General features: G+C 42.4%; 1 protein-coding gene across 1 annotated transcript; it reads left to right on the top strand.

Annotated features, from left to right (window-relative positions):
* The first annotated feature begins 583 nt into the window (after window positions 1–583).
* Window positions 584–12,480, top strand: ccdc3a (coiled-coil domain containing 3a). The gene is made up of 3 exons (XM_078242516.1): window positions 584–1,371; window positions 1,949–2,126; window positions 10,275–12,480. The coding sequence occupies exons 1-3, from the start codon at window positions 866–868 to the stop codon at window positions 10,578–10,580; spliced, it is 990 nt and encodes a 329-aa protein (XP_078098642.1). The 5' UTR covers window positions 584–865; the 3' UTR covers window positions 10,581–12,480.
* The last annotated feature ends 541 nt before the right edge of the window (window positions 12,481–13,021 follow it).

Genomic DNA, 13,021 nt, shown 5'->3' with positions numbered 1-13,021 from the left:
TATCCATCAGTGATGCCATTGTGAAATGTATCCAAATTATTCACTTTGAACCTCTTTAAAGAAGAACTTCTCCTGGACATGCTCTCCAACAGTAGAAAGCACTTCCATACTTCACTGGCCTGGGACATTTGGGTTTTCCCTCTAGATGCTTTTAAGAGCGCTATCGGGAAAATGGAAACTTCTTAAAAAGTGCATCTAATGCAGAGTTTCTGAATTCAGTCTGATGATGACATTGACTGGTGAAAAATCTTGTGATAAAAATGTAATGCTTGCGGTTTTCTAGAAAAGCCACTAAAGAATAGGCTGCTATTTGTTTAGAAAAAAAAAGAAAAAGAAAAAAAAGATGTATGGATGAAGCCTACTATTTGCTTTACAATGTTATGGAAATTATCCAGTTCATGCAGTTATCCAGTATCCAGTTATCAACCTTATTGATATTTTCCGAATAATAGCACGTATATGCGCACCAACCAGCTCACACGGAAACATCAAATGTCGGAGCGTCACAATAGTCCTTGAACGCAGCACCCGTGCGCCTTGGTGAAGTGTGTCGCTCCCAGCGCAGACAGACAGATGAGGTGGAAACACTGGGAACACAGCAACAGGTTGGAGTAGTCCAAGTTTCTGCGAATTGATTGGACTTTTGAGTTCTCTTCAAGAGTCTGGAGGTGAAGAGGTCAGAGTTTGTGCAAGTTAAATTAATGGGCAAAGGAACTGTGGTCGAATGTTGTGCAAAAAGTTATTTTGGCATACTTTTAAGAGTTTTTCGTCAAGTAACGTTGGAGCATCCTCAAGCGTCCAGGTAACCATCCCGCGCGTTTAGTTCTACAAACGCAGCATTTACAACTCACTTTTTGCAGCTTGTATGTTTGAAGAGACTGTCCTCCAGCATAAAACAGCCAATTTTGATCGAATACGAAATTACCACTTTTTTTCCGTGACCCTTCTCGGGCCCTTCAGGATGTTGTCCATGGCTGTCCTCCTCCTGGCAGCGCTCGGCGTTTTTGCGCATCTGGGCACTTTTACGCACGGGTGCCAGCTCCCCTCCGAGTGGCGGCCGCTGAGCGAGGGCTGCCGGGCGGAGCTGGCGGAAATCATCGTCTACGCCCGGGTCCTGGCGATCCACCGGGAGCCCCCGGGCGGCGGGGCGGGCAGCCTGTATAACTCGCTGCCCTTCGGGTTCGGGTATGGGTACGAGGGCGCGGAGGAAGGGCTGCTGTACTCTGCGGAGGTGGAGATGCTGTGCGACCAGGCCTGGGGCAGCATGCTGGAGGTGCCCACTGGATCAAGGCTCAACCTGACCGGACTGGGCTACCTGTCCTGCCAGTCCCACACCGTGATGGAGAACTACTCCTACTTCTTCTTCCTCAGGTGAGGTGCAAGGCCTGGACTCATTTATCCAAATATTATCGACAGACACACATGACTCTAAATATGTATTCAACTCACAGCAGCCTAAAATTGAGTTTCATTGCTGTCACTGAAATTAGACTGGTCCCTTAAAACGTTTTGCCAGACAGAAATGCATTTTGCAAAATAGCAACTTTAAATGAACACTCCAATAACTCTTCAGAGTTCTTGTCTTTTGTCAGTCAGATTTAAAAACAAGACAACTGTGTTTAAACATAATCTTGAGGTATACCACTTGAGGCTGCCTAAGTACTTTCCATTAAGTGAGATTTGAAATGTCATACTATTTGTTCACAACATCTATCTGACAGCTGTGGTTGCTATATTTGCAAAAGAAAGATTTTACAATGCAAAGCAAACTACAGGCTCATTAAATATGATGCTTTTCTAAACTATGAAATGCATTGACCTATGGAACAATGCATTGAAACCTGTATTTCATTTGGTTGTTGCAAATTCATAATGCAGCTACAACCCATTGATTCCTGCAGCAGCTTCAGCTTTCTGCTCACAGTTTTCCTGTTTATCTGCTGTGCAGGATGGATGAGAACTACAACATCCTCCCCCATGGTGTCAACTTCCAGGACGCCATCTTCCCAGACACGTCCGACAACAGGCGCATGTTCTCCAGCCTCTTCCAGTTCTCCAACTGCACCCAAGGGAGCCAGCCTTTCCACACCTTCAGCCCTGAGTGGGACACCCAGGAGGACAGCAGGGTAGGGCAGCAAATTGTTTTCACCACACACACACACACACACACACCTTTTCATGTATATAGTACAATGTTATCATGCAACTGTTCTCCCTTTGAATGTCTAAACCCAAGAATTATTACCCTGAGGACTGCCACGCAGCATGATTGGATAGTTGGTTGCCATAGTTATACTTGCTGCTTCCTTAAAAACAAAAATGACTCCCATCTTCTTGTACAACCTCATTACTGTCTGAGAAAAATAAGCTAAAAAAGTCTCTCCATCTTCAGTCAGGTCAGCTTTTTAGGTGTTTAGAGAGGATGTAAACAAACCCGACACTATCTCGTTACCATGGAGATAACAGATTAACAGTCCAGACGAAAAGCATGGTGCAGGGAACTGGAGGTGGGGGGGGGGGGAGTAAGAACTGTGTTTTTTTTGTAATATATGCAGTTTCAGTTTGTGTATGTGTGTGTGTGTGTGTGTGTGTGTGTGTGTGTGTGTGTGTGTGTGTGTGTGGACACCTAATCGTAAATTGAGTTGTGACTCTGCTGACAGGAATGTGGTGAGGATCAGTAGAAACACAGTTTAACTACTATCCTCTAGCACAGTGCAGAGCTACACACACACACACACACACACACACACACACACACACACACACACACACACACTCTGATACGATTCCCAGCATGTGATTGGTCACATGCAATCACATCCCAGCCAGTTGAAAATCAAAGCAATTTCTGATTGGCCAAGGTCCGTCCGTCTGGCTCCTCAGGCAGACAGGATATTGGCCATCCTGAGGTCAAAGATCAAATAGCAGGGATCCAAATATTTGACAGGCAGCAGTTTGGAAGTGTGTCAGTCAGCAGTCTTGATGTACATCATGAAGCAAAATCTGCTGAACTATGACCAGTGATAAGCCTGTCAACAGAAGAAGAAAGGGCTGCAGGATTTATCAATACAGCTTCTCTGAGTGAATCGAGCAGGTCGCTTTACGGACAAGACAGAACACGGAGGCTGGAGACGGAGCTACACAAGTCTTTGCCCTCATTTTGAAAAGTTACCAGGGCAACTGTATAGATGTTGAAGAGGTTTTCACTCGGTGTCATTACAGTCACTTCAAATTCATCATATTTGTATCCGAGTTGTAGACTTGAGACTTGAACTGGAGTTAAGTCACAAAAATGAGGGCTTGAAACATGGCTTGGACTTAAGTGCTGTAAGATTTGACTTCATTTAGCGCTGACTCCTTAAAGACTTCAATTGATCAGTTAAAAACTGAGACTTTGCTTTCAAGCCTCCAGTTTTGAACTGTTGTATCTTGGAAGGACATAACATATAAATAAGATAGTGACAGACAGGCCTTGCATGGCCACAAACAGGTTTGTACTTTGTAGAACCTCACGTCAGCTACATTTTGTCTCAATATAATGGTCAGCGTTGAGAAACCTGAAAGACTTACAATTGACTTGCAATTCCTTACTTGTCCTGTCCTGAGACTTGACTCGGACTTGCCTCCATTTGTCTCCATTGACTTGAAACTTGGCTTCTCGGACTTGTTTCAAATGAGTTTTGACGTCACTTTTTTTCAAAAGACTTGAGACCTGATTTGGGCTTGCCCTGAGGGACTCCATTGACATGGGACAGAACTTGCACTGATTTTGTTTTTCTTTTTAGATTTGTGTCCGCTGACTTGAAACTGGACTTTGAAATGTCTCCATTGCCTTGAGCCTTGACTTGGACTTAACCTCCATTGACTTGACCTGCTATCGCCATTGACTTGAAATCGACTCAGGCTTTGTATCCAGAAAACCAAACAGTAATACTGATCCAACATCACACAGCAGCTGCACCATTTGCATCATTATAGTAACTGCGAAAAATCAATACATTCGCACCTATGTGTGTAATTTGGGACAGGAGATGTTTAAATGTACATCTATGAGCGTCACTGCAGTACAACAGTCAGGATGTTGCACCTTGATCCTGACTGACCTGCACACTGCCTGCAGCAGACGTTTGAAAAGCCACGGTTAATTGGATTGGATTTATGGCATTTTTGTTATTATCAACAGTCAGAACTGCAGAACTAAATCAGGAAAGGTCACAGTGGTGTGGCGTCTTCCTCTTCGAGTTTGACCCCCAGGCTCTGAGCTATATCATCAAAGGGCCAGGGGTCAGGGTTAAACACACTGATCATTTAGACAACGAGTACTCGCATGTAGAGGCCGCGACCCTCAGGCAGGGCGGGACAAAACAGGTGCTTCAGGAATTTACGCCAGATGAGATGAGAGGACCATCTTCTTCCTCTTCATGTCTCTTCTTTCCCGTCCACACTTTTCGCTTTCTTTCCTTCTGCTTTGCTGGGACTGTAATTAAACTTAAATTAAAAGCAACAAGATCCAATTTCGGATTACATATATCTAAATATCCATCTATCTCCAAAGGATCTTGAAAGTGTTTCCCTAGCTGCATCACTCCCTCAGTGCTTTGAGGTTTTCGAGACATCATTCAGCTGGAGTTCAAACACAAAACATGCCTTAAAATTGGAGTTGGGAGGCCGTTGGTTTCAGCCTCGTGGGAACCAGATGCCCCTCCAGAAGGATAAAAAGAAAGACTTCCTCCACTTTTCTGCCAGAACCTTCAATTAGCTTCTGTTAAAGCCTCCTCTTATCAGCAGCACTCAGAGCAGCTTTTACCATGACACTGCTGTAAGCCCACCGTTCATCTGTTCAACCTATCCTCATACAACGCTTCGTATGATATCTTTTTCGTGCGTTATGCTACGAATATCCAGGAACAAGAGCAATCGGTGCGCCTGCCAAGCCCCTGCAGTGCAGAAGCTGTTTCGGCAAAAAAAAAAAAAACCTACTCGGTTAGGGTTTAAAAAAAGATCGAGGTTTGGGTTAAAATAAGTACGTTTGTTACGTACATGGTGTTAAGGACGTAAGTTACGTAACAAAAGAAGGTGAAAATAAGTCATACGTTGTCTTTTGCTTCCACACAGGACACAAACAGTGGTCTGCTGGGTGAAAGTCTTGAAAGTTTGTTTGACCCATTCATCCCTCTTTACATTATGTCACCTGACTTCCTCTTCGGCACCCGTATCCGGGATATTTTGGATTCCCTTTTGTACTTTTTTTTTTTTTACAGTCTATGGTCCTGACTCACAATGACGTGTTATATATGAATGAAAAAGTGCATTACTTTTCAGGTATAAGTAGGGACAGTGAATGTGAACAGCCCGATCTGTTTAATACAGGTTTCCTATTCCTTCTCAGATATTCTGTTTGTATTCTTTTGTGCCCTTTAGCCTGCACTTGATAGCCCACAGCAAGATAGAGACAAATCCCCCAAACACTTTTTAATCAGCACATTTCCATGTTTACATGCGCTCTAATGATTTGATTATAACAACAGCGAGGGAATACTCTGGTTGGAACAGCCATGTAAACACCTTTTACAAGTTTTCTGACTCTCATTAACATTTTATGAGGATGCCTAAAGCAGAGTTTTCAGTCTTTTTTTTCAGCCAAGAACCTCTTACAGGATAGGATAGAGCATATACCTGGGACCCCCTCATGTTTGTCTCTTGGAATAATTTGACTTAGCCTATTGTTTTTTTTAGATAAATAGTCTTATTTATGTGAAAGAATTCCACAAGAGAAATGTAGAACAATATTAGACATGTATTATGCAGATTCTAAGATTTCGATTTGTTAGATTAGAACATAATCTATGAACTGTTATAGATTATATATATATATATATATATATATATATATATATATATATATATTATTTGTTGAACTATAAAGCCTTTTGTAAAAAATAAAAATAGTTTTCGCGGACCTCCTGGCAGAGTGCAACAGACCCTACTTTGAGAATCCCTGGCTTAGAGGGATAAAAGGAGGACAACACAGCCAGCCTGTTTCACTCAGTAGTTAGGCTCCCACTTTCTCCGTCTCGTCTGTTTTCTTCTTCTCTCTGCCTCCCTTTTGTTCTTTTATCTCTTCATCTCTCACTCTCTTTTTGTCTGTTTTCTAATCACCCATCCCTATTCACACACACACACACACACACACACACACACACACACACACACACACACACACGCACACACGCGCACACACACAGTCTGCAGAAATAAATGAGCAGTCAGGTCAGCCTGGACACACACAAAGGCCCGTCTAGCAATCCCTTCAACCCCATTAGGCCTACTCTCTCTTTTCTTCATATTTCTTTTTTTCTTTCATTCTTTCTTTCATTCTTTCTTTGTCAATCTGTTGATGAATGAACAATACTGAACAACACATACTGTCGTCTGATAAGCATCGTGCAAAAGCTCCAGCCTTACGTTTTGCTCATTATGAACCGATGCTTCCCTCATGTGATTGGTCAGTGAGTAGGAAGAGGTGGAAACTGCAACACAAATTGACCTCTGACATTACACAACTGATGCAGTGATCTATCCAACTGAAGGGATCCATCGAACTCTTGCCTCTCTGCTGTCGACAGTAAATGGTAGACATTAAAATAGGCCATGTCTTACATCTGTACAAAAGATGTGTATTTAGTCCATATTTGACCACATATGTTACATGTTAGAGAACTAAATATGTTTTGAATGTTGTTCACATTGTCAGTAGCATGTCAATGTTTCAGCAAGTAGCAAACGCAACACTAACCTTAAAAAGTTGAAATGGCGATCATGTTTCTGGCCAACTGAGTCAGTCCATTATTTTTATTTATTTTTGTAACTTTCTTTGAGCTTTGTTTTTGGTCTCCACCAACTCCTGAAGGAAATATCTGGCTTTGCAGCTGGTAAATGGACCTTTTTCACAGCAGACATTTTGACTTGTCATTGTAGGAAAAGCACAGCTGAAACTGATAACCTTAATGATGGCTCAGTTCCATCAAGTGTCCCAGTAAGCTAGTTCAGTGAGTCAGCAGCACAATACCAGGGCCTCTCCTAAGTGGAATGCAGCCATCATTAATGGTTTGGAATTGGCACCTGTGCTAATCCTAGGGCTGCACAATTAATCGCAATTGTATCGAAATCGCAATATGGACTAGTGCAATATCCAAATCGCAGGGGGGCACAATATTTGTTAATGGCAAAATGTGTGTCAAACCATTCTGAATGAAGTATTGTGGTGCTGCAGAGACGTCCCGGCCTACAAGGCAGACTAAAGGAAGAAATCTTTTGTTGGTACAGAGCCTCGCAAAAATCACACTATAATCATTTTAATTTCTTTCAACGTTAATAATTTTCAATGAAAATGAAAAAGATTATACAAAAAGCTTTTCCTACTATGGCATATCGACATGTCTGCTGTGAAAAAAGGTCTATTCTCCACTGTGTTTAACAGCTAGTAACTAACTCTGTCGATAACTTTCTGCTGAGGCTGGAAACCATGATGAGGGCGGTGAGACTCAACCAGAACAGCAAAGTTGCTGCCCCTAAAACCAAAACAATGAACTGAAAGATGCTAAAATGCTCCAGAGCAAAGTTGGGTGTTAATTATCTGTGGGTTCGTCACAACAAGCGACGATTTTTGTTTTTTTAATGCAGTCTTTTTATTCCATTGTTAGTGTGACAGTGCAGCTTTAAATGCATTTGAGTGGATTTTGAATATATGATGATCTCTCCTCCTCCATATTCTGCAGTCTTGATAGAGTTATGGACAAAAGAGACATTGTCTTTCTGTGATTAAAAAAAAATTGTTACACTTGAATTTGAGGACATGTTGTACATGCATGTGTGTCTTCACATGTCCTCTAAATACTGTTTATACAGATGATGCTAAACAGCAGGCAGGTAACACCCGGATGTTTTGACAGGTGGTGTGTGTGTGTGTGTGTTGGGGGCGCCCCACTGAGAGCCTTCCTATGAGCATGAGAAAGGGTTCAAACTGTTACAAACAAAAAAGTTACATCATCTGGATTCGACCTGTGTTTGGATAAATGGGAAGAAAAATACTTCCCTTAAAGGGTCAGGTCACCCAAATAAAAAAAATTAAAAAAGGTTTAGGTTACCTTTGTTACGTGTCAAAAGAAATGCAACTTCCCTGTCCAGAGAAATTGTCCCCATTACTCAGGATGATCCACAGACCTCATCGTGAACAGTTTTCACACTAACGCAAAGTAGCTCCCATGAAACCGTTAGATTTAATTTAGCTGTCCATTTAATGAAATATATATTCAACATGGAGACAATTACAAACACGTTTTGCATTTAATATATGATAACATGCTAAATCTTTGCATATCAGAACAGAGTCAACAGTACATTCTACTTGTTAAATATTCAAACTAAATATTTACCCAAGAGTGATATCTATCTTCTCATCTTACTCTTGGCAAAAAAAAAAAAAGTGTATTTCCTAAACCTTACTGCAATAACATCATAGTTCTCAAAACTGGTGCCAAGACACACCTTAGAATATGTCTAAAGCAACCACTGAGGCCATCATCATCTGTAGCCATCAGAGGCTGGTGTGAACAGGCCACAGCAAGTTCATTTGCCGGTATGGGAACTTGTTCATTATTGCCAGGTGGGGCAAAAAAAAAAGTACTGTAGCTATTTTCTATCAGTGATATACTTTATGTTGTTTCAATGCATTTAGTAAAGCCAAAAAATATTCATATACTGACTCAAATACAGAATACACTGTCGACACACAGCCACTGGTGATACTGATATAGGCTTGCAGTGCCACAGCACTGTGGAGTAAGGTCTGGCTGGCTGCACCACAGTTATATTCTGGGATAGGAGAAAAAAATGCTCTGGGTTGTTTGCATTTCTTTAAACCAATCACAATCGTCTTGTGCGGCGCTAAGCTCCGGACGCAGCGACGGTGCCTCTGCTAAATAGTCTCTGGAAGGAACTTGTTTTGGTGGAACATTTGCACCCCGCGAAAGAACCACATATAATGTTAAATAAAGTTAACTGTTCACACAATACAGTAATGTGAGCTATTTAAATTAGCTGGATACAAATTTAAACGTCATTTGCTCTTAGCAGTGTATCGCTGTGTGTACTTTGTCCATAGGAATCCCACCAATCAGTCCCAAAAAGTCCCAGTTAGATAGTAAATGCCGTAAACATATCCTTTGTAAATCTTTACAATCATTCCTTGAAAGAACCAAGCAGGCCTGCCTCGTTGCACGATCCAAATGTTCTTCAAAACTTGTCATTTTCAGCGTGTAGTTTGCTAGCTCGAAGTTTGTTGTGGTTTCCCGAAGCGAAGGGATTTTGAAAAAGGCCAAAACGTCCCAGTTAGAGACTAAATGCCATAAACATATTCTTTATAAATCTTTACAGCCATTCCCCGAAAGAACCAAGCAGGCCTGCCTCGTTGCACAATCCAAATGTTCTTCAAAACTGGCCATTTTCAGCGTGTAGCTTGCTAGCTTGAAGTTTGTTGTCGTTTCCCGAAGCGAAGGGATTTGGAGACCGGCAACACGCACAGAGAGCGGAAGGTGAGGGACATGTCAGGCAATTATCCTGGAAATGTACTTCCGTTGATCCAGACTACTGGTGTTGTGCCTTTGTTAGCAAAGTACTAGTGGCACACAAGGAACAATTAGCATTAACCATCAACTGAGGGGACATTTCCTAGATTTGTATGTTCCTCTGACTAAGTGCAGCGGAACATGAACACACATGCGTTCCCCACTGTGACTAAGAGAGCTGTTAACCCTAAGGGCCTTTGTGCTCTACCAACGAGATGGAAAATTAGGGCCCCCGAAATATCAAAGTATGTGACCCTGGAATTGTCCGGGAGGGAAGGGCGCTCCATGTGCATTTATGTTACACAGACACACATAAACTTCGTCCCCTCGTGTTTCTGCACTGGCAGTAAGCAGCCTGTGTGGATAAATGTAAATGACGAGGGTCAAGACCTCCATTTTTATTACCCCCTCCTCTCTCCTTCCAAGTGTAAGGGAGAGTAAGGGAGAAATAACAACACTGTGGACATCAAAGCGAGAAAGACTTTTTCCTTTGCTCAAAGAGGCTGCTGGGAAAATCCCATCCCCAGTGCTCCCACACTACACAACCAGCTGACAAAGATGGCAACTGGTGGTTTACAACAGTCTGGTTTGCCTGTTAGGAAAACAACCCTTCCTGTACTGTATGTTAACTTACTTTCCCCTCTCCAGCTGCTGTGTTCCTCGGTGCAGGCCGCGCTGTTCGAGGAGGAGGAGCGAGGCCGCAAGATGCAGGAGCGCCTGGCCGCGGCTGAGCGCAGGAACCGGCAGCTGAAGGAGCGCGTTCGCAAGGCGAAGCGCTCCCTGAGGAATGCCCGCAAGGCCGCGCGCAGGGCCCAGCAGGAGGCGCAGGAGCTGCAGGAGAAGCTGAAGGCTGCAGAGCGCAGGGTGGGGCACCACCTCAACGCCATAACACAGGAGGAGCCTCCACCCGGGCGTTACGCAAGCACGACGCTACGCAAGAGGATGCAACTTTAACTATTCCAACACCTGCCCCAAACTGGCAACCCACCTGGACTGAAAACTGGCCGCGGAGATCGAGAGACTGCTGGGCGGTCTCTATGTAAGGGACAAAGAAATAGCAAATTACACATATGACTAAACACACTAATAATCTACATAGGTTTTTTTGGTAAATACACTACTTCTCTCTTTTGTTTCCCTGATTGCCGTAACACAAGAGTAATGGTAAGAACAGTTCCTGGTCATCTGACAAAAGAACAACAATTTTCCTGAAAGGGAATCAAACATTTATTTTCCCGATGATTACTCTTGCAGGTGGAGCAGTGCTGTTAGCTCTGCTGCCTTCTACAACTGGGTTCAGTTGCGGCTCTGTCCTCTTCCCAGGCCGTGATCACATAGGATGGGGGGGTTTTGCTCCAGCACAAAGCAAAGCCGTGAGCGAACAACAGTAACAGCAACAGCAGGAGCTTACTGTATTATCGGAATGCTGGTTTTCCCAAGCTGAAGTAAAAGTAGTTTCAGTTTTAAAACAAAAGAAAGTCATGGATAGGTCTGTTTATGCTGGAGCAAGACGAAGAGAACTAATAATTTAAAGGGGCACGTCACCTATTTCACATGTCAAAGTCACTTTACGGTTTGGTTGGACGGAGAACTACTCAGCCTGTGAAACAGGTGTATAATATCTTTTGTGGCTCTGTCGGAGCTTTGTCAATTCTTAAAAATAACCCAAGTGATGTCATTGGGGTTATCTTGGTATGTTTGAAAGTGTTACCCATTTGGGGCATGAAGTTTGAAAGACATACGTGTTTACAAGGTAGGGTCAGGTCGGAGGCAGTGGTGGAAGGAGTATTCAGATCCTTTACTTAAGTAAAAGTACTAATACCACAATGTAAAAAGACTCAGTTACAAGTAAACATCCTGCATTGAAAATGATACTTAAATAACAGTATGTAAGTACCGTCAGGTAAATGTACTTAAAAGTATTAAAAGTAAAAGTAGTCAATGCAGAAAAATCCTCACATTATAGAAACTAGAACGATCCAAACAGTTCTGTCAATCAACTAAGTGTTTAATGGTGTAATCATTTCAGCTGGACTTGTAGGCCGTTATATTGTTGGGTAGTTTAATTTATAATATATTAAATGTTTTGTGTTCAAAATCTTAACTTGTAAAGTATCAACTAAAGCTGTCTAAATTAATGTAGTGGAGTAAAAAGTACTATATTTCTTTTTGAAATGAGTAGAAATGGAAAGTGGCTTGAAAAGAAAAGACTCAAGTGAAGTACAAGTACCTCAAATTTGTACTTAAGTGCAGTACTTGAGTAAATGTACTCTGCCTGCTGTTTGGTGCTGGTCAGGTGGTGTACAGTGGGTTTATTAGAGCTTTTTTTATTCTTTTAGTACAGAAAACATCCCCCTGCTGCGACTGGAAACAACACAGATTAGACTGAATAAAAACAAAACAAAAAAAAAACTAAATAATGAGCTAAAAGATGCCACAAATGTACAGAGAGCTGGGTGGATCTGCAGAGTTGGGTGGTCATTCTCTGTGGGTTCATCACTACAAGCTTATAGCAGATTTAAAGACATATCTAGGACAATCTGCAACAACCAAACATTAGAACTTAACCAAAGAAAAGACACTGAAAAATGCCTTTTATGTTATCACGGCCTGGCGAAGCAATGATACGAAACATTACATTTCATTCGAAATGATGTTGTGATTTTTCGACTTTTTTCTTACTTTGTGAGCAGAGAGAGGTGTAACTGAGAATGAGAAGTCTGGGGTGTTTGAGAAGGGTCATTTATTATTAATTTCGAGCTTTTGAAAGTTTGAAACATCAGCTTGCATGTGGATATATTTTTTTTTGTAATGTTTGAATGTTCATCTGCATATAAAATTGAACTTGGATGAACACCAGTGTGAACGTGACAATGTTTGAAGAAGACCATAACATCTGGGTCAGCGGAGTACAAAAAAACAAACAGCCAGACACACAGCCACACACACACACACACACACACACACACACACACTCAGCAGTTCAGCTAAGCCCTACAGCATCACGCAGAGAGTGTAAAGAGAGGTTAAGGTCAGAGGAGACACTGTATGTGTGTATGTGTAGTATATAGGGAGAGAAAGAGACGTGTGTGTGTGTGTCTGGTCCAGCAAGTGACTGGAATGTGTGTGTGTGGGCAGCAATGTTCTGAACAGCGGGACGTCGCTAAAATATTCCTCTAATTCAGTCTGGAAAACCAAAAGCTCGGGAGGGAGCCAAGCAGCCGTCGCATCACGAGTCCACAGCAAAGGAAAACACATCGTCGAAAACACGACAAAACGAGAGGCAGGGTGGATGGAGAGGGATGCAGAGAGAGAGAGAGAGAGAGAGAGAGAGAGAGAGAGAGGGCGGTCCGTTCATCAAAAGCCAAAGTCAAAATTGCCATTTCTCTCTTGTG

Source organism: Sander vitreus, chromosome 23, assembly GCF_031162955.1.
Source record: "Sander vitreus isolate 19-12246 chromosome 23, sanVit1, whole genome shotgun sequence".
Lineage (NCBI taxonomy): Eukaryota > Metazoa > Chordata > Actinopteri > Perciformes > Percidae > Sander > Sander vitreus.
This window is presented reverse-complemented; position numbering and strand designations above follow the sequence as displayed.

Bases quoted from the DNA above. Each gene is read 5' to 3' on its own strand.
- ccdc3a (XM_078242516.1), top strand. From the start codon at position 866: ATGTTTGAAGAGACTGTCCTCCAGCATAAAACAGCCAATTTTGATCGA. The intron at 1,372-1,948 runs GTGAGGTGCAAG...TCTGCTGTGCAG, and splicing joins TCCTACTTCTTCTTCCTCAG to GATGGATGAGAACTACAACA. The intron at 2,127-10,274 runs GTAGGGCAGCAA...TCCCCTCTCCAG, and splicing joins ACACCCAGGAGGACAGCAGG to CTGCTGTGTTCCTCGGTGCA.